This window comes from Bemisia tabaci, chromosome 8 (assembly GCF_918797505.1).
Source record: "Bemisia tabaci chromosome 8, PGI_BMITA_v3".
Taxonomy (NCBI): Eukaryota; Metazoa; Arthropoda; class Insecta; order Hemiptera; family Aleyrodidae; genus Bemisia; species Bemisia tabaci.
Window position 1 is genome coordinate 10,768,451 of NC_092800.1, and position 21,484 is coordinate 10,789,934.

At 37.2% G+C, this 21,484-nt stretch overlaps 3 protein-coding genes across 4 annotated transcripts in view; 2 read left to right on the plus strand and 1 right to left on the minus strand.

Moving 5' to 3' along the window:
- The first annotated feature begins 720 nt into the window (after window positions 1–720).
- On the plus strand, window positions 721–3,603 carry LOC109029801 (uncharacterized). Its single transcript, XM_019040450.2, has 2 exons — window positions 721–900; window positions 2,013–3,603. The coding sequence occupies exons 1-2, from the start codon at window positions 721–723 to the stop codon at window positions 3,102–3,104; spliced, it is 1,272 nt and encodes a 423-aa protein (XP_018895995.2). The 3' UTR covers window positions 3,105–3,603.
- On the minus strand, window positions 3,336–14,292 carry LOC140225269 (uncharacterized). The gene is made up of 3 exons (XM_072303546.1): window positions 12,960–14,292; window positions 11,812–12,069; window positions 3,336–4,705 (listed from the first exon to the last, which is right to left on the minus strand). Exons 1-3 carry the CDS (start codon window positions 13,072–13,074, stop codon window positions 3,336–3,338), a joined length of 1,743 nt encoding a protein of 580 aa, XP_072159647.1. The 5' UTR covers window positions 13,075–14,292.
- Window positions 14,293–20,480: 6,188 nt separating this feature from the next.
- Window positions 20,481–21,484, plus strand: part of LOC109035369 (cytochrome P450 4V2) — a 36,987-nt gene continuing 35,983 nt past the window's right edge. For both annotated transcript variants that reach the window (XM_019048978.2, XM_072303152.1), the window contains exon 1: window positions 20,481–20,591. The gene's annotated coding sequence lies outside the window, so the exon portion shown is untranslated. The remainder of the gene's footprint in view (window positions 20,592–21,484) is intronic.

The window sequence follows — 21,484 nt, forward strand, 5'->3', positions numbered from 1 at the left end:
TATACGTAGAAACTTTCTTAAATGAACAGAAAAAAAGAGAGAGTTAGCCCACATAGCACAGAATATTGATATAATACTACAATAGTACTGACACGTCAGTAGTGTCAGTATTTATAAAATGCTGATGTATCCTGATTTAATATTATATCAAGACTATGCCAGTATTTATTAGTTACTGATTTGGAGCTGTCAAAATATTGTTACAGTATTGGCCGAAAAGGTTGATTTCATATGGAAATCAGGGTTATGACAAGGTCATCAGAACACTGCAGGACACCGACAATATGTATGCGTTACTACCTTAACACTGACACGTCTGTACACTCAGCGCACTCTGTCAAGTAGATATGAAAGTTCAGACGATGACCGTCATTTTCATAGTACTACACATGTATTACATTTGAAACATGAATTACACAAGTATACAAGTATTGAATATTATAAACCACTTACTTGATGTCCTGCGACGTTTAGTAGCGTAAAATACCCGGACGCCCTCAGGTGGATTTGAACCCGAACCGCGGAATTCCTAGCCCAGAGACGCTATTAGTGCCACGTCACAGTCGGTATCGATTGTATCGAATTGGATCCAAACAATAACATAACCTTACAATTCAAACATGTTCAAACGTGATAGCTTCAACGAACGCTTAACGCTCTGAAGGTTTGTGCATCGTGTTTTTACTGTTATTGTGTTTCTGGTAGTCTGTGTTTTTCACAATGATTAAACTTTATCACATACTGGAGTTTTTCCAGTCCGTTGACGGACTGAAACAGTTTCAAAAGGGAGAAAATTCATTTGAAAGCCAACATGTATGCAGCCTTTCTTACGACAGTGAAATCCTGTTGATCAAAGGAACCGTCCTTGCAAGTCAGCGAGACAAACAGTATGATGTCCAGGTGAGTCAATTTTTTCTATGTACCCTCCTCATTACATCAATTAATTCAACAGAATTGAACCTATGATCACACCATAGGTAAAGTGCGTTGTCAAGGTAAACTTTTCCGATTCCGTTTCGTTCCTCTGTTGGCAAAGGCAACCCGACTGACCTCCTGAGATCATTGACTGTTTGGTAGAAATGTTAGGCCTTCATATGTTAACACACAAGTCATCTGATAATTGTAAGTGAGTCCAATAACGCTGACTGTTTTGAATCGGATACTTCCGTTTCCAAACAGTCCTGAAAAGTTTACTTCCACAACGCAGCTGTAAACTAAGAATTGTTGCTTGGTTCCATTTGACGATTCTGCCCAAAATTACTCTCTTTGAAATTACTTGGGTGTACCATCAAGCAACAGAGTATTTCTGTGCATTATCTTTAGTACCAGGAGCTTACAATTTTATAGTAACTCCATGTTCCTTTTATGTACAACCTCTGAATAGTACTCATCAGTAGCCAAGTGGGTAAAGTTGATCTGTATTTATGTTGAGTGTCAAGGAAGATGTCTCTGGTTCAGTTTTGAATGTCAAAGATATACTCAAGTTGATGTGAACATGAACATATTGAGTAAGGTTTTCCAAAACATTTAATTGGGTAGAGCAGTATCAAAGACCACCTCCTTCAATACCTGACATGAGAATAACTTGCCCAGGTATATCTAACCATGAAAGGAAAGCTTTAACAGCGTCTATCATACTTATCTGCATTATTTAAAGGATTAGAATACTTTGGTCACAAATTTCTGACTTGAAGGCCAAAAATTTCAAAAATATATCAATAGCTATCTTCCTTGTTTACTGGGTGAATTTCATAGTTATTGGGCTTATGTCAGTCATACAGAAAATCCACCAGCAACAGCTGACTTCTCATACTTACCTTGAGATTAGTGAATAGTGCCCATAAAATTTTGGCCGTCTTTTGGTATCCAACTCTACCACACAGATACATCATATCATACTTCATAATGTCATAAGTTCATAATGCCAGTATGTGATCCTACTTATTTATTAATAGATTTTGAAACGAAAATTTATGAATTATTTGACATTAAGTTTCTCTTCTTTTTTCTAGATTGACATTAATGCAGATAGAACCATTAAAAGCGGTTTCTGCTCCTGTCCTGCAGGCCAAGGGAGATGCCATCACATGGCTGCCCTTCTCATACATGCCCACCATAACATTTCCAAAACAGACAAATCTTGCCAATGGAAAAGGCAGAAGGCACCTACAGATGACACTTGTGTCCCAATCGAGCAACTCTTTGCCAATCCTGAGCAACAGGACTACAGAGCCCTTGGTACAGTATTACCCCAAGCTATTAAAGATCAGTTGTACCAGGATGTAACATCTGAATACGGTTTGCATCCTGGCGTTTCCTTTCTACTAATGGAAGAAATACCAGACGATGCCCTCACAGTTCATTCTCTTGAGGCTATTTTCACTCAAGATGAATTCCTCCAATCTACTGATAAAGCCCAGTTTTTGCTGGAGCATGCCAAAGTTAGCGCGGAAGTGGTAAAGACAGTTGAACAACTGACTATCGGTCAGCGGGCTAATCCCAACTGGCTACTAGCACGACGCTTTGTTTTGACAGCTAGCAACTTTTTTGCAATTTTAAGAGCCATTCGACTCAATAGATTCCCCCCTTCTCTATTTAAGACTCTACTAGGGTCATATGACCTAGATGGAGTTCTAGCAGTCCAGTGGGGCAAGAACCATGAAGAAGATGTCAAAAAGATCTTCGAGCAGTGTTTTAAAATTAAAGTTAAACCTTGTGGCTTGTTCCTCCATGAGAGTGGCTTATTAGGTGCCTCACCAGACGGGTTAATCGGTCATGATTCTCTACTTGAAATCAAATGCCCATACAAGTGGAAAGGGGATGATTTAGAGGAAGTACTACAAAAAGAGAGTAATTATATTGTCAGAATAAAAAACAACATTTTGGAAGTTAATAAAGATCATTGTTATTATGACCAGATTCAAGGGCAGCTACATATCACGAAAAGAGAGCATTGTAACCTTGTCATTTGGACCACTAAAAGTTTTGTGCACGTGAGCATTGACAAGGAAGAATCATGGGCAGCAAACATTTCTATGCTTTTAAATTTTTATTACAATATTTTTCTCCCTGCAATTCTGTCTCATGGCAAAGTGGGTGAATAGATCGTTATAAGATGAATTAATTTTGTTTTCTCTCACAGTTTTTAATGCTTCAAAAATGATAAGGGGGGGTCGGCACAGGGGTCTTCAGATCACTTTCTGATTATAGTAAAAAAAAAAATTGCGCGTTAATTCTCCATTCTACCTAATCTATCACTCATTAATGAAATTCTAATATGAAAGCAGGTCATATTGTGCTTTAATTATTTTATAATTTCTACCGTCTTCTCTATTTCAAGATTTCTCTCCTGTTAACTCTGTGTTGCTACTTTGAACATGGACTTCTGCAAGACGATCATAAGTAGATTCGAGTTCCTTCAATAATGGAAACCTAAAAGCTGTTAATGCAACGCACACTTGAAATATCTTAGAGGAGTAAAAGAATAAATTTCGTGGAATCATTCTTAAAATTTGAAAATATTTTACTCGACCAATGGCTCGTTCTACGTGGATCCTTGCCTGTGCAATTTTTTTCCCTACGTGAAGTTCGTGAGGGGTGAACTGCGGCGTCATCAAAAATGGCGGAATGTTTACTTCTACCCCAGGAGGAACAATATCGGTTATTAAAAATCCTTTGTCCGCCAGCACCAAATCCCCAGGCTTTAATTTCTCTAGGAGCCCACAATTCCTGACAATTTCTTTATCCGATGTGGATCCAGGAAACAATTGACTTGAAAATGTAGGGACGCCATTTGGTGCAACGCCTACTAGTCCCTTAAATGTATTTGAATGCTTGTAATTACTGTATGTTTTTTTCTTTAAAGTTAAGTTGTGAGGAGTGTCAACAAACACTTCAGTGCAATCAATGACAATTCTACAGTTATTAAAATCGGTAAAACATGGTGGCAAGCACGCCTTATTTTTCGCTACAGATGGAATCTCTTTAAATAAATCTAAAACTAGGACCTCGTGGAAAACATGAATCCAGGTTATTATTATGTTTGAAATTGTGGCTTGACTGCAGTCAAATTGTCGTGCCAAATCTATCGTACCATAATTTACACGAAGTTTGAGGAGAGTAATAAAAATTTGATCTTCCCTCTCTATTTTGTGAACTGACCACTTTAAATAGTAATTAATGTCAAGATCTTTGAATATATTAATGAATATCTGTAACATTCTATAAGTTGGGAAACCAGTATAATATTTAACATAATTATCATTATTTTCTAATTGTGAAATTCCAAATCGCTTCGAGTCCTTCATCTCTTGCATCTGATTTTCCAGCTTTTCAACTTTAAGCTTCAAAAGATAATTTTCTGCAACTAAGCAGGGATCAGTAGCTGTTAAGAGGGTTTGACACTCTCTGTCAACTTTTCTAAGTGGAGTTTCAGTTGTATTAGCCTCACGTATTTCTTCTTCACTTATCTCTTCTGTTACCTGCCTCTGTTCTCTCTTCTGCTCTTTCTCTTTTTCCTTCAGGTCACTCAAGGGCATCAAATTAGCAGAACTTGTAGACTCAGCTTGTGTGAAGGTTTTACTTGGACAATTACTAGTGCTGCTGGATCCTACTACTTGCGAAAGGAACTTTACGGAATATCGTTGGTTTTCCTGTTCACTCCTGTGTGGCGGTAAGCAGTAAAAGAAACATTGAACTTTATTAACTCAGAAAAAAGCCAGCAAACATAGGTGTTCTGTCTCAAAAAGAATGAATACTCAAATGAACCTTTTTACCTATTCATTAAATGAATTGAGTATTTCAGCAGAAAGGGTTTAATGGCCCCAAAAATATCAGGAATAACTATTGCAGAAGTGTTTAAAAACCCTATTCATATAGGAGAGTCATTGAATTTCTCAGTACCTAATATTGTCCCAATCAAAGGAGCTTATCAAAGATAATAAAAGTGAATTCCAAGTCCCAAAAATCTTTGCTTTCTCAAGGTTTTTTTCCACTCTAATTATTGGAGTGCAGGAAATTCCATTTTTCTCTAGGATTCATTTCCTAATTTGTTGCCTGTTTGTCATGAAGGACGACAATTTTGAAAATTGTCTTTTTCAATATTACAATGTTGCGAAAAGTTCAGCCTATTTTACAGACTTGCTTGAAGGAAAATGTGCTGGTTGATAACCAATGCCCTCTTTAAATCATCTCTTAATCGGGATAATTCTGGGTCAATGGACCACTAGACAAGGTACGAATTTCAGCATTGTGATACATGTTTCTTCACCAAAATTTCACGTAAAACATGAAGCGCACAACGAAAATTACCGATATCAACTCCTTCGGAAGATATTTAATGATTCTTGATGCGTAAATTCAAACCACCCGCTTATAAAAACTCAATGCTCTACGTGATTCACATCGTGCGCTAAACGTTATCATGACAGTCTCTGCGATATAAAAATCTGGCAACATCGATCTTGACGCTTTGGCTCAGCTATAGCAAATTGCTCATAGTCTGAACAGTACATGGTGGGAAAGGAACATTGCTCGATTGAGAAGCTTGCTGAAAGCGTTGTAGTGCGCGATTTGACTCACGTAGAGCTTTGAGTTTCTTGTGAGCGGGCAGTTGAAATTCCTCGTAACAAATGTAAAATAACAACATTGATATCTTCGTTAGGAGTTAGTTTCAGTAATATTCGTTGCGCTAATCGTGTTCTACATGAAATTCTGGTCACAAAACATGTATCAGATTGCTTCAATCCGCAGCTTGTCTAGTGGTCCATTACAAAGGCAAAGCATTAAAAAAAGATATATTGCTGTAATGAGGTGTTCTTCAATAATTTTTTATGTTATTTCCTTTGATTTCAGCATAATTTGTGCCAGTTTTCAACAAGTTGTGGAATCCCATCAAAGAAAAAAGCATGAGATTGAGAGTCTTGACTTTCAATCTGATACACGACTACAGCGGTGATGTTAATGTCAAACATGAAGTAATGGAGAAAGGTATTCAATGGTAATCTTTTGCCCTGATCATTGAGATAAACCCCCCCCCCCCCCAAGTCATTTCGGCATCATTTAGGAATGATCTTTTTGAGGAGTGGACATTATTAAGCCATTTCAGATTCCCTCCGAAATATTATTGGCAATGTTTCCCTTCCTCTCCTTCTCCCTTGATGGTGAAATGAAGAGAGCTTGAAGTTCAGAGGCTTCATTAGAATGATTAAAAACTTGAGAAGCATTCACTTTTTACTCTTGCTACAGCCACCCTATTTTGACAATTATCTTCAGTTGGATTATAATCGGAATCTAATTGGGCTGGATATTATACTCTTTGAAAACGAATTAGAGATAAAAACTTGGAAATGACAATGATGCTGGAAAAATTGGAGGCCCGACTCTAACCCTAAATAAATCCTTTCATGCAAACAGTGATAGACACTATAGGCTTGTTATCTCCTAAGAAAACATACATGCTTCTAGCCTCAAGGCATTTGTGCATTTTTTAAATTAGCAACTTGTTTCTACTTCTGATTAAAAATTCAGACTATGTTCCAAATTTTGGAGTGCATAAAGAGGTGTCATATTGAGGTATCACTTTGGTATTTAGCCAAAGTCTCATTAAAAGTTTGAGCAGATCAATGTAAGTGTTTGTCGAGTAGTAAAAACTTGTTTACTGATTTAAAATTGCAGAATGGAGATAATTGATTTATCAACCATTTTCATCCAACATTGCTGGCTAGTGAAATATCCATGAAGAGAAAACGCCTCGAAAATAGTACTTTTGCCAGGCGTATCAATATTTTTTAATCATTTCATGGTGCTCAGCTGTTGATTCTTAATAGTGACCCTGAAATTTCAGCGGTTTCATCTAACATTGCTGACCAGTGAAATACCCATGAAGAGAAAACGCCTCGAAAATAGTACTTTTGCCAGGCGTATCAATATTTTTTAATCATTTCATGGTGCTCAGCTGTTGGTTCTTAATAGTGACCCTGAAATTTCAGCGGTGAATCAACTGGTCAATATTCTTTCTGCTCCACTTTCTTTTCTGCTTTTCTTTCTCTCTCACTTTATACTGAAAAGTGTTAGATAGATACCCATCGATGCTAAATCACTTTGGTATTTAGCCAAAGTCTCATTAAAATTTTGAGCAGATCAATGCAAGTGTTTGTCGAGTAGTAAAAAATTGTTCACTGATTTAAAGTTGCAGAATGGAGATAATTGATTTATCAAGCATTTTCATCCAACATTGCTGGCTAGTGAAATATCCATGAAGAGAAAACGCCTCGAAAATAGTACTTTTGCCAGGCGTATCAATATTTTTTAATCATTTCATGGTGCTCAGCTGTTGATTCTTAATAGTGACCCTGAAATTTCAGCGGTTTCATCTAACATTGCTGACCAGTGAAATACCCATGAAGAGAAAACGCCTCGAAAATAGTACTTTTGCCAGGCGTATCAATATTTTTTAATAATTTCATGGTGCTCAGCTGTTGATTCTTAATAGTGACCCTGAAATTTCAGCGGTTTCATCTAACATTGCTGACCAGTGAAATACCCATGAAGAGAAAACGCCTCGAAAATAGTACTTTTGCCAGGTGTATCAATATTTTTTAATCATTTCATGGTGCTCAGCTGTTGGTTCTTAATAGTGACCCTGAAATTTCAGCGGTGAATCAACTGGTCAATATTCTTTCTGCTCCACTTTCTTTTCTGCTTATCTTTCTCTCTCACTTTATACTGAAAAGTGTTAGATAGATACCCATCGATGCTAAATCACTTTGGTATTTAGCCAAAGTCTCATTAAAATTTTGAGCAGATCAATGCAAGTGTTTGTCGAGTAGTAAAAAATTGTTCACTGATTTAAAGTTGCAGAATGGAGATAATTGATTTATCAACCATTTTCATCCAACATTGCTGGCTAGTGAAATATCCATGAAGAGAAAACGCCTCGAAAATAGTACTTTTGCCAGGCGTATCAATATTTTTTAATCATTTCATGGTGCTCAGCTGTTGGTTCTTAATAGTGACCCTGAAATTTCAGCGGTGAATCAACTGGTCAATATTCTTTCTGCTCCACTTTCTTTTCTGCTTTTCTTTCTCTCTCACTTTATACTCAAAAGTGTTAGATAGATACCCATCGATGCTAAATCACTTTGGTATTTACCCAAAGTCTCATTAAAATTTTGAGCAGATCAATGCAAGTGTTTGTTGAGTAGTAAAAAATTGTTCACTGATTTAAAGTTGCAGAATGGAGATAATTGATTTATCAACCATTTTCATCCAACATTGCTGGCTAGTGAAATATCCATGAAGAGAAAACGCCTCGAAAATAGTACTTTTGCCAGGCGTATCAATATTTTTTAATCATTTCATGGTGCTCAGCTGTTGGTTCTTAATAGTGACCATGAAATTTCAGCGGTGAATCAACTGGTCAATATTCTTTCTGCTCCACTTTCTTTTCTGCTTTTCTTTCTCTCTCACTTTATACACAAAAGTGTTAGATAGATACCCATCGATGCTAAATCACTTTGGTATTTAGCCAAAGTCTCATTAAAATTTTGAGCAGATCAATGCAAGTGTTTGTCGAGTAGTAAAAAATTGTTCACTGATTTAAAGTTGCAGAATGGAGATAATTGATTTATCAAGCATTTTCATCCAACATTGCTGGCTAGTGAAATATCCATGAAGAGAAAACGCCTCGAAAATAGTACTTTTGCCAGGCGTATCAATATTTTTTAATCATTTCATGGTGCTCAGCTGTTGGTTCTTAATAGTGACCCTGAAATCTCAGTGGTGAATCAACTGGTCAATATTCGTTCTGCTCCTCTTTCTTTTCTGCTTTTCTTTCTCTCTCCCTTTATACTCAAAGGTGGTAGATAGATACCCATAGATGCTAAATCACCACTTCAAAATAAATGTACATCACTTCATGTATTACTTGTATCTACTACTACATTCAAGAGAACATTATTAATTTTTAACTGGTATTATTCTGTCAGAAGATGTCCTAATTTTAATGCGCTTAATTTCCTTTCACTTCTTCTTTGAATATCTCTCTTCATGTGTGCTTAATGTCTTTCTTTACTCAAAAGGAGTAAAAAGACTAAAGGAAAAAAAGGAAATTTAATTTCCAATTTGTACCTTTGTTTTTTTTTTTTTTTTTTTTTTTTTTTTTTTTTTTTTTTTTTTTTTTTTAGCAAAAGAAAAAGAAAGTTCAATACATTTTTCTCATTTTACAATTCATCCTGTGTTTTTATTTGAATGAAGTTGCTGAAATGTTTAGCAATTTCGAAAAAAGGTCCTCAGTGTTTCCCAAGTTTAGTTTAAAATTTAACGAAGACGGTAAAAAAAGAAGTATATTGAATTGCATTGTTGGAAATTTGCTGCAACATTTTATTTCAAAAAGCATATCATTATTTATGCTTGACATTTTCCATGAATTTGTCTCAAGCACCTGTGAATACCCTTTTCAAATGTTATGCAAGAATATTTCTTTTTGACAAAAGGATAAAGAATTAGATAGGAAAAGTATTGTAACCCTGCAATTCATATACCTACATGTTTTTTTCTTGAGTTTAGCATCGATATGCAAAAATATTTTTCATGGGAAATGTTTTATGTAGTGAAGCTTGGCTTTTTATACGGATTAAATTTGACCAGTCTATAGACAGGGCGCTGTTAATACCAAGTAACTACCAAGAAGCATGAACTGCATTCACCTCACTTTCTTACGCAGGTGTTTGGGTTTTGAAGTATGCATTTATCATTAAAGGGCATTTTTACTTCTGAAAGATACTTCACCAAAGCTTACAACTGTCTTGCTGACCTTGAATATTCAACTAAAAAATGTAAATATACATATATGAACCATATAAAATTACAAATTTTCATATACCTTCCAGTATTTCTTATAATGCAGCTACGAGTGTATTCAGCTTCATGAATTTCATCACTTTGATCACTGCTGTCTAGATGAAAACTACAGAAAAATGGAGAGAATAAAATGAAAATGAAATGGGTTTTTTTCCAGCAAGAGAGGCTTTTTTTAATGGTGAAAATGATTTTATGATGACGTGCCAAAGGGGTGGGAGTCCAAAAATGTATGAGCTTAAGTATGTGTTGTTATTTAATGTCCAGCATGGCTTATGGGTATCTTTGAACTTGCACCTTTCTCGCATTACAAATGCTAAAATTAATTCATTTGATATTTAGTTTTACAAACAACCAAGACAATAGATCTAAAACGTATAAGCAGTGGAAGACATGACTAACATTGGCTGCTAGAGCTCATGAGTTTTTGAACTTTCTCCCTTTTCGCTTATCAACTGTGGAACTCCCAAACCATGTAGGTATCTCGCTTTGTGACATTGCAGACCTCCTGTTATTCTTTTTTCAACAGAAAAGCTACTAAATGTCAGCTCTTAAAAAGTTCCAAGATCTTCTTCTAAGTATGTGCAAAGGAAATGCCAGAAAAACTTCAGAGGATGATTTTTAATTTGTTCTTCTTTAAAAAAATGAAATAGGAGCGGAGATCTTAAAACACCGCTAACGAGACACCTGATTGGGAGTTTCACCACTGATAGGTATCTCAATTTTTGTAAAATAAGACACTTGAGTTTCATAAGAATGTAGCTTTACAACTGTCCATTTCATTTCAATGTAAGTAGGTTCCTCATTTTGCAAAGAAATAGTGAGTTAATATAGCCTTAGTAACTCAAGTCTAATTTATATCAAAGGGATTGTGTATAAACATTGAAACAATATTACTCCTAAATTAAACTAAAATAAATATTGCAGAGGGATGTTGTTTGAACACTCCAAGGTCCAAGCATATATAGTGTTAGTACTAGTTTTTGGCCACGATCCTTCAATTCGCTGTGACATGATCACTTCTAGGGGTTTCCCCTTGGTCAAATTGTTATATAAACGGTGATGACTGCGGTAAGATTGTTGCAACCATACTTGAGATATCACTAAGAATATTTCATGGGATTGTCGTAACATATCTCATTAATTTTGCGATGAATTTCAAAAGTCAAATTATAGCAACACGGTTTCAATGTTAACAAGGGAATAGTGCGTAGCTTTAATGCTCAGGGGTGATGCCACCCCTTCTTTATTGCAGGGTGGGTTATATTTTCAATCAATTGATTTTCCGTGTCCTTCCTTCATTTTTCTCTACTCTTTTTATTTAGGAAAGGTCATAGGTTCAGGCCTCCTTGGGTGCTATTATTTTTCTTCGAATTAATAAAATAAAGTTTGAGCAGTTTCGTTAGGAGCTAATATTAGTTTCCTTTTAGCATTTTGCAAGGCTGAGAAATCCTCAACATGGAAAACGATACCTACTTACCACTAAAAGAGGTAAGTCACTTTACCTCATTTGCACCAATTCTTCATGGAGCAAATTACCAATACCATTTACTTTTAGGGAATGAACTGCAATGTCAGCTTCTCGATGATAGTTTAATTAGACTAAGTCCACAGTTGTTTGTAGGAATGAGCAAGAAAATTTGGTGCCTTTCTCATAGTGCCATCCATGTGCTTAATTTAATTGATGAATAAACATCAAGTCTAAAGGTCTGATAATACTCTTGACAAAAGCATTAATTATTTCACTGGAAATCTCCATGTGATGAAGAGGTAGGTATGCAAAAGAATCTCAGAACTGTTATTGCAAGGATGAAATATGGAGACTTGTGAGCTGAGACCAGCACTTACCAACATGTCCCTATTTCATTAATGAGGCAAGTAACAGATCTTGAAGAAGAAAAAGAAAGGAAGGGTACCTGGTAGAAGGTTGGGCAATTGGGGACAAGGGCATACGAGCAATTTTTGCCGAAGAGTTGGGAGATAACGTCTCTGATGCTGTTCGCTTTTCTTGAGGTGGGGAGGGACATTCAATAAGAGAGTTTATTGAGGGGTTTTTGATGCCTCTTTCTAACAGGCTTTCGTTGAAATGGCAACTGCAGACCCTACAATTGGGTTTCGGTTCTCTCCCCGGTTCTCTGGGAAAAATCATAAGGGACAACAATAAGTAACAGTAAGAGCAGACAGTGACTGTTCCCAAGAATTCAAAATGTACTGCAGTAGAAAAGGTGAAGAAGTACTGAGTCAGAATAAAGATGGTCAAAGTAAGTGAAGCCTATGTGCACTTACTCGAAGTATTCACTTGCATTGACATCTGAATGAAAAGCAGAATGCTCATGGCTTAACAACGTATAATTCAAACAGATATGAACAACACCAGGTCAGTGGGTAAGTGCTTAATTTCTCATTCAGAATACGGCTAACAATGCATCAACTGATTTGAAAGGAAAGCACAAGTATTCAAAAGGAGTAATAAGGCAGGCTCCAGAAAGTCTGATACAATGACAAGAAGTAGAGGTGAAGTGAGAAAAAAACTGGTGGTAGCTTCTCATTGAAGATCAAGTAAAGATAGTATTTGAGAATGAAATGTAAGAACTTCACACATGAAACCTGATTTACATGGTCAAACTTTTTATTCAATAAAGTTGGACAAAATTGTTACTTCTGCATGATGTATAAGTATCTGTGGCGAATTTCAAGGGGTATGGGTTTTCAGACAGTGTTTCATCCAACTTTTGTGGCAATGAAACATAACGTCACATTTAAGTTTTCATGCACCTTTGTGCCTCAGATACATTTGTTTTTGGAGGTGTTAAGGATGAAGGTTCCATTCAATCAGGTTAAATGAAGAATTAGAGGATATAAACTGGGTTTGGAATGGCTACTTCCCATTGAACTGCGCTGATTTGAGGATAACAGAATGAGTACCACAAAACTTATGTCAATAAAATTGCTTCTAACTGGATTATTGCTTATAGGTTCGGCTTGATTTGAGTGGAATCGAGAGTAAGTAATTTGGGTCTACAAAAAAATGAGCCATGCAGCACTTTAAATACTGTATATTTAAACAAATCTTGTGTGAATACCACAGTAGTAAAGACTTCACCTGAATTCAGCCAGCCACAAATCCCTCTGCAACTGATTCTTGGGGAATCTAAAAAATTTACAAATGTCCCTCATCGAATTATGATCGCAATCTGCGACATAACAATGAACCATGTTTAAAAATTAACAACGACGACGAAAAAACACGGGATTTGTGAAATAAAACACTCTTTTATTGCCAGACATCTACAGTGGATCATGTGAATACTTCATGGTTATGTTATTGTTTGGATCCAATTCGATACAATCGATACCGACTGTGACGTGGCACTAATAGGGTCTATTCTGCCATAGAGCCACAAGGAGCTGATGGTGTTCCGGGTTAAAATCACGCCTGTTAAGGCTGTTATAGCATGCATAGCATCAGTGCGCGGCTCGACTTTCATCATAACTTTGATTAACACCGTGTTTTCTTAGGCTTCTTTTTCTTCCTATATTTTTTTTTCATTTTTTCGTGTTATTTTTTTTTTTTACCTCGTCAGCATTGACTCAATACTGTTGTTTGATATATTGAAGGTATCAGTGTTATATTCATGCTGACGCGGTATACCTTTTAACCGACAATCTTAATATCATACTGCATTAGTGTTGATGATATCATGTCAACATCCAACAATATGTATCAGTATTATTGACATAAGATTCTGTGCTATGTGGGAGGAGTAAAGAAAGGTGCTTTTACGCATGATAATGGTGGATATAGAGGTCCAAGAACTACTTTCTGAAGCGTAAAAACTTTTCTGTGTTTATTTCACCTTATTGTTGACACGCAGGCGCTTTATCATCCCCCTATCCTTCATTGCTATGTGTAACTCCCTTAGAATCGATGGTCAGTTCGATTTTTAGACACACGCACCCTTTATAGACCTCTTGACTTGAAAGACCTTTAAACATATTTCTTCCTTTTCACAATTACTATTGATTTGGACATACCGTAGCATCTCTGGCAAACTTAACCTTGATTAATCTCGAAAATAAAAAATAAGAGACATTTAAAGTGTAAACGCGATACAACTATTAGCGCAAGATGGATGTCCACATTGCATATGAGAAATGTAAGACGTGATGTGGCGTGAGTCGTGAACTCGCAATGCTCTTCTCTATGCTACTAGTTTGAAGAACCATTACAAATACGACAAACGGAAACAAACACAATATGGAAATAAAGCGAGGGAAAGGATGCGCGTTTACGACGGCGCAGAGATACAACTATTCGTACTTGATGGACGTCCGTGCTGCATCTGAAAAATTGAAGGGGCAATGACGCGAAGCGTGAGCTCTCAATGCTCTGCTGTATTATCAAAGAAGGATCCATTCAAGAAGCGACCATATGTAGATATGACTGTGAAAGTACTTGCACCAATCATCGGGAGTGTATTCTGCCCGGTTACTGAAGAGACCAGGAAATGCAATTATAATGTCTCAAGAAAATGGATCTTGTAAGCTTAGAGGAAACTGGTTTTGAACCTGGACAAAAAAAGAACAGATATCTCGATTGCAAGTTCGGATGATTATAAGAGCGCCAAGAGATAATCTAAGGCCACTTTCGTCATCTTGCATTTTGATAGGTTGAAAATAAGGCACCAAAAATCCCAAGAAATTATCTACGCGCTTTTCATCTCGTTTTCGCGGGAAATACGTTTTTTCCAGCGTTTGGGGGGGGGGGGGGTGAGAATTTTCGCGATTGTTACCGCAATATCGCAGCAAGTGCGATAGTTCCAGTGGTTTTACAATATCATAAAAATAACGCTTTATTTACCTTATTGTACCTTAATTACCTTAAAAACATTTCCAGTGGATTAATAATATCATTAGAGAACGTATAATTTTCACCTCATTGCAGAAAATACGCGGTTTCTACATATGTTTCTACATTCTACATATCGATGCAAGCATAATACTTATAAATGCCAGTAAGAGATAGGCGAAACTCTATGATTTTCCTTCAGTTTTACGTGAAACCACATACCTACTCCGGAGTTTGAATTGTTGCTCACTTGGATTCCAATTGATAAAAAGAGCGACATTACGCGAAATTCATCTCAATATCGCGAGAAGTACGCGACATCTCCAGCGAGTTTGTTGACTTATCATGAAGGTCTCATGACTTATCATGAGAAAATTTTCCCTCAATTTTGGTTTTATTTACATGATAAGAATCGTCATTCTAAGGCCACTGAATTCCCTTTAAAGAAGTAAGGGTAAGTAATAGTTGCTTTATCTTGACAACTCCTGATAGTGCGTACTGTAGATCTGACTTTCAAACCTGATTCCAGATATCAATGGTGAAAATGCAGAAATGCGTACCTATCTCAGTTTTCGGCGATGCAGACTTCCTGTAATACTTTATTTCTTCGTGGAAGATTACTGAATGTCATATTTTGAAAGTTTCAATGGTTTTTCTTCGCTTTGTAGAGAATATTCTGTGAGAACTCCGAGCCATAATGTTGATGCAGTCTCATTTTAAAAGAGTAAAATAGGAGCGAAGATTTCGGAACCTCGGAACCGAGATACGCATTTATGCAATTTCATAATCGATTTATGGTATGTAATTACCTATTTGCAGAATGTGTTGACGATGTAAGTCGGCAATCACACAACTCGGTTTGCGACGTCGCAGACTTCCTGTCATACGTTATTTTTAAACGGGAAACTACTCAACGGCAATGGAGAATTTGCACACACAAAGTTTATTGCTTCATCTGAGAGTGCCTAATGAGCTGAGTTCGCAGTATTTTTCATAATTTTTTTCTGACATAGGAATCATAGAGAAAAGTAGCTTCCAAAGTGAGAAAGTTTGCTGGCTTTTGACGTCATCTGGCGGCTTTTTCCATTTAAACACATGTATTTTAGCAGATTAGGTTATTTTGTCATATTTCCTCCAATAATTGTCCAATTTGGAAACCAAGGATATCCTTGTACTCAGTTTGCCTAAAAGTATCATTCTAAAGATAAAATTCACAAAATTTAAGACACCTGCAAATTCTCTATTCTTTAAAACTGCCGTGCGAAGAAAATTCTGCATATTCTTCAAGGGATGATGTCAATTTGTTCCCCTTTAAAAAAATAACATTGAGGCGGAGATTTTCAGACTTGTAAACGAGATATGTGATCGCGGATTTACGTCGTCGATATGCGGGCACTTACGAAGTTACCCATATTCTTTCCGTAAGAAGCGTCTCTGAGGTATTCTGCTCCTTCTATCGTGCCCTCCAAGCCAAAGTATCACAAACGCCATGCGACGTTTAAAAATTCCCGCCGCCATTTTAATTTTTTACAGAGAAATTGTTCAACGAAGCTGTCCGAACGTTTCACTGACTATTCTTTGTGCTACCGAAAAAATACAGTGAAATTTTCAAACAGATTCAACCAACAATTTCTCTGTTAAAAAATAAAATAGCGGCGAAAAAACGTCGCATGACGCTTGTGATACTTTGGCCGGAAGGTTACAATATTATGACCCAAATCACAGTAATAAGCCGAATGATAACTTACTTCGTAGTTAAAAGCGGCCGTACGTGATAGCACAGATTATAACGGGTTTGAAACTAAAAAAACAAAGCGTAGCAAAAATGAAAGCGCAAACGAAGATGACTGACCCGCGAAAATCATTTCGTGGTTCCCCTCTGCGCGAATGACGGATGAATGGAATTAAGTGGCAAACAAACCGGAAATCACCGGCACGAAAACGCATGGCCTAGAGCTTTTGCGGAGTTCTAGGTCAAGTGCCGATTTTTTAGCACTTTTCCATACCCGAACCTATGTAAAATTAGCAAGTTTTATTGCACAACTTGGCAACCTTGGTGCCACGCCTGGAGTGTAAAACCTTTATCGAAGGAGGGTACGGATTCGATCGACATGAATCGATCGAAAGATGAAAACGTGAATCGATCGACATGAATCAATCGACCCGATTCAATCGATAGTTAATTTAAAAACCCCCGTGTCGATTCGATCGACATAAATGGATCGAAAAATGAAAACGTGAATCGATCGGCACCGATTCGACCGACAACCGTGAATTGATCGACAAAAGCCGTGAGTCGATCGACAAACCCGTTACTCGATCGACAAACCCGTGAATGGATTGACGAAAGCCGTAAATCGATCGAAAAATGCGTGACTCGATCGACAGACCCGTGAATGGATCGACAAACCCGTGAATGGATAGACAAACCCGTGAGTCGATCGACAAGCCCGCGAATCGATCTAATTTTGTCGACAGAATCGGTGTCGATTGAATCCCACGTCGATCGACTCACGTTTTCATTTTTCGATCCATTCATGTCGATCGAATCGACACGGATGTTTTTAAATTATAGCTGTAGGTAGAATCGGTGTCAATTGATTCACGTTTTCATTTTTCGATCGATTCATGTCGATCAAATCGACACCGGTTTTTTAATAATTTGTCGATCGAATCGGTGTCGATCGATTCACGTTTTCTTTTTTCGATCGATTCATGTCGATCGAATCCATACTCTCTTTATCGAATGTCCTGAATAGATGGACATCATTTCGCAGACTTGATTATTCCATAACGACTCAACAACAGCAGAACTACAGAGCGAAGAGCATGTCCAAAATGTGGCATGGAGCCCCGTCATGCGTGTATCCTTATGGATCCTAGGCCTAGGGCTCACGTCAGAGTGGACGTAGTTCTTTTCGATCTAAGTACGTCCAAATTCAAGTCTGGCTCTCGAGAAAAAATAAGCGCACACGTAACTCTTTTTTCTCGTGCATCACAGTATAATTATGGATGACATTTTGCAATTAGGAACTACAATTTCTAACTCAATCGTAAAAACACTCATGTGTGTAGGGAAACTAATGGTACATACGTCCTTTCTACACTGAGCCAGATAGGTATTGTAGTTCCAAATTGCGAAATGCAGTCCAATGGAGAATTCGTCGCCTACCTGACATACGGGCGCAACTTCACTCTGCAATGAACCCCGTCTTCCGCATACACTTCAATGCTTTTCCTGATTCGTTTCAATGTGTAGTTACGCCCTTATGTCAGCCAAACGACGAATCCGCAAGTGTCTAAGGAATTATAAATGTCATGTTTAAAATGAAACCACTGAGTGAACTGAGCACGAAGATATTCTCAGTTTCTAAATTAAATAATTATTTAAGGAATAATGAACAACCTAATCTGCTGAAATGACTGCGTTTAAATGGGATTTGTCACCAAATGACGTCGAAAGGTGGCACGTTTTCCCCTCTTTTAAATCTATTTTTTTTCCAATTTCCCATTTCAGAGGAAAATTATAAAAGATACTCCGAATGCTCTTGATAATAGTTTTGTGAACATGCACTGAAAAAATAAATTCGGTCATGTGAACAGAACGTTCGGTGTTCCGTATCATCCCAAATATTCGGTTTGTCAAACTGAACTTCTCGTCCGTGTAACCGAATGCTCGGCATATCTGACCAAACTTAGTTCGTCAGTCCACATAACCGCACATGTTCGGTTTGACAAACCGAAACTCAGTTTGATGAACCGAAACTTAGTTTGATGAACCGAATGGGTTGGGACGAAATGGAACACCGAATTTTGGTAAATACGACCTAACCTCTTTTTCAGTGTGAGATGAGTTTTATGAAGGAAAGATTTGACCCAGACATCCAGGATAATTTTTTTATTTTTTTAACATTTTTGTTTTAATGGAAATGGAATCTGCTTACTTGTGCTTGGATTACCGGGGGGGGGGGGGGGGGCAGGAGGTCCTCCCCAAATCTGGGGTAGGTATGGGGGTAAATCTGGGATGAATACCGAAGTAATCCTAATTCAAGACGATCACGATGGGACAAGGGCCTTTGTTTCCACGTTCCGAATCCAAAGTCATTCCCCCACCTGAACCTTGATTATTTCACTTGCCCCTTCTGACTTGGATGGGGGCAATGTGCTAATCTCACTAATAAACAGCTTAAATCTCTAGGGGTTAGTGAGCTAAGCGAGGGAATTATCATACAACATAGTCTACATTTCGCGATGTGATCTTACTTGTAAGAATTTTGTAGGTCACCAAGTTCAAATTTTGTATTTTAAGCGCGTCATGCGTATGACACGCTTATTGCGATCGCCAGGAACTCGGCTTTTTGATATCTGCGGGTCGATTGTTGAATCGTTATCGAATGATTCAGATCGATTAATCCCTATCTTAGCAATGCTTTTTATCGATCAAGGTCATTCCATATCGATTCAACAATCGAATGATCATTTATTATCGAATGATCCTGATCGATAAATCCCTATCTTAGCAATGCTTTCTATCGATCAAGGTCATTCGATATCGATCCAACAATTGAATGATCATTTATTATCGAATGATCCTGATCGATAAATCCCTATCTTAGCAATGCTTTTTGTCGATCAAAGTCACTCGATGTATATTCAACAATTGAATGATCGTTCATTATCGAATGATCCTGATCGATAATTCTCTATCTTAGCAATGCTTTCTATCGATCATGGTCATTCGATATCGATTCAACAATCGAGCCACTGTATCGATTATTGCTTATTTGATTATTTTGAAGCCAATTCCGTGGCGGGGACGTATTTGAATTTTGGCATCGTGAAAAATAATTCTTGAAAACACTGGATTGCTGGTGATTGTTTTTAATCAATGCCGTTACTAAGAGAATTTATTAGATTTTTTTCTGAAGCCTATGAAGTTCTTTAATTTTTACGTATTTATTGATTCGCTTCGACAAATCGCGATTTAAAAACTTATCTCTGTTTAAACCTGCAAGGAATGACACCTTGCACGTATCAGAGTCGAGTTTCTGATTGGTTATCATTTTGCGGACGACTGCGCAGTGCGCACTACTGGTATGAATCGTGCAAATGCTCCACCATCGGTTAGTTTTGCAACTCATCAGTCACCATGAGCAAAATTTGGGTCGGGACGAGAAAGTCGGTCCCTATGGTTTCATTATTTTGGGCACTTACATCGCATAATCTGCGGAATACGCGACTACTCGCTGCCTTCAATTATATAGACCCGCATATTATTTCCGATTCAGAATGAAAAAAAAAAAAAAAGATGCACTATCCAATACAGAGCTAAGTGTTCAGATTGCAACGAGTTTCATGTGATTGCACAATTTCTGCGCCTTTGTCCTTTTCTAAGTCATTAGTAGTTGAAAGTCGCCTTTGACGTTCATTTATACTCATACTCATACCTGCTGGCCTGCTGAACCTTAGCAGTACCTGTTGAAAGACTCAATAATCTGCGTGAAAATATTTTAGCAATTGAATAAAATTCTCATTTTTTAAAACTAAAATTGCAAGATTTTTAGACTAGTCAGTTAGTAAATGCAAAAGTAAGCACTCAAAAGTAAGTCACCTAATTATTCCATGCACGAACGAGAAAGGTAGACAATTGTCTAGACTACTGTCTAGACAATGCCTCATAGCGCAATGATGAGGGGGGTGCGGGTGGGGGAGTGCATTTGGATTTGGAGCGTGAAAACAATTAGGTCAATTGTGATCCCAATTAGGTCCCATTGTGATCGTCTCGAATTATAAATACTTCGGTATGTTCACGACTCTCTGCATAGCGCATCGTTCTGCGGCCGCTGGATTCCTGACTCGGACTTGAACAATTTTGACGCTACAGGTAATGTAAAGAAGTGAATATTGGCTGCACATAAAACTATACATTGCACATGTTCACAATACTTTTTAAAGCGATCATTTTGCTGTTTCTGTTGTAAGTAAAAATATCCATACTTATATGCAGTAAAAAGAAAATACATCTGAGGGATTGTGTGCGATTGGAGGAGTCCATATGATGCTCCTAAGACTATGCAACTTTACTTCAGTTTTCTAGTGACCTATGAATGGATCGAATTTAACAAAAAAGAACCAGCGCGATTACAGATTGATTACATCAAAATCGTGCAACTTCTTCTCTCCTTTTATAAATACTCAATATATATAACTACGGCGAAAGAAAACGGTTCTTGGTGAAAAAAAGGATCGATTTTTCAGTTTTTGGTGCTAAATATCTTAACTTTTCCCAAGAACACGGGCTTGAATTTAATGAGCTTATAAGCATTATTTGAAATAATCTTTCTTCATACTAGTAACAGCAGCACCGAAAAATGTTAACAGCGGTGTTCTCTAATCCCCCATTTTTCGTCCTCAAACTTGGTTGTGTTGTCAATGAATCAATTTGTTTACTTTCTGGGTGTTCCTTTGCGCTATATGATGCAGAATTTACCTATCTAAGCCGTGATACGGCTATCTCATTTTTTAACCTCCCCTTAGGGTACATTTTGCCGACTCTGTCAAATTTTTTCCCCGAAATATTTTTCTGATTATATAACAAGAATGTTCGAGAGAAAAATATTTCAAGGAATCATTTGATTGCTACAATAGTGAAGTAAAATATTGAGGTGGTCTCAGCAGTATTCTATGGTAAAGACGCCCCCCCCCCCCCTTCATGAAACGTCTGTTTCTTACTGGAAGTAATATTCCACTGTTCGTCGATCGATTTTCTAATCAGTC

Bases quoted from the DNA above. Each gene is read 5' to 3' on its own strand.
- LOC109029801 (XM_019040450.2), top strand. From the start codon at position 721: ATGATTAAACTTTATCACATACTGGAGTTTTTCCAGTCCGTTGACGGA. The intron at 901-2,012 runs GTGAGTCAATTT...TCTTTTTTCTAG, and splicing joins ACAAACAGTATGATGTCCAG to ATTGACATTAATGCAGATAG.
- LOC140225269 (XM_072303546.1), bottom strand. From the start codon at position 13,074: ATGGTTCATTGTTATGTCGCAGATTGCGATCATAATTCGATGAGGGAC. The intron at 12,070-12,959 runs GAAGTCTTTACT...TTTCTACTGCAG, and splicing joins GTGGCTGGCTGAATTCAGGT to TACATTTTGAATTCTTGGGA. The intron at 4,706-11,811 runs GTATGCCCTTGT...CTTTTTTCTGAG, and splicing joins CTCTTCGGCAAAAATTGCTC to TTAATAAAGTTCAATGTTTC.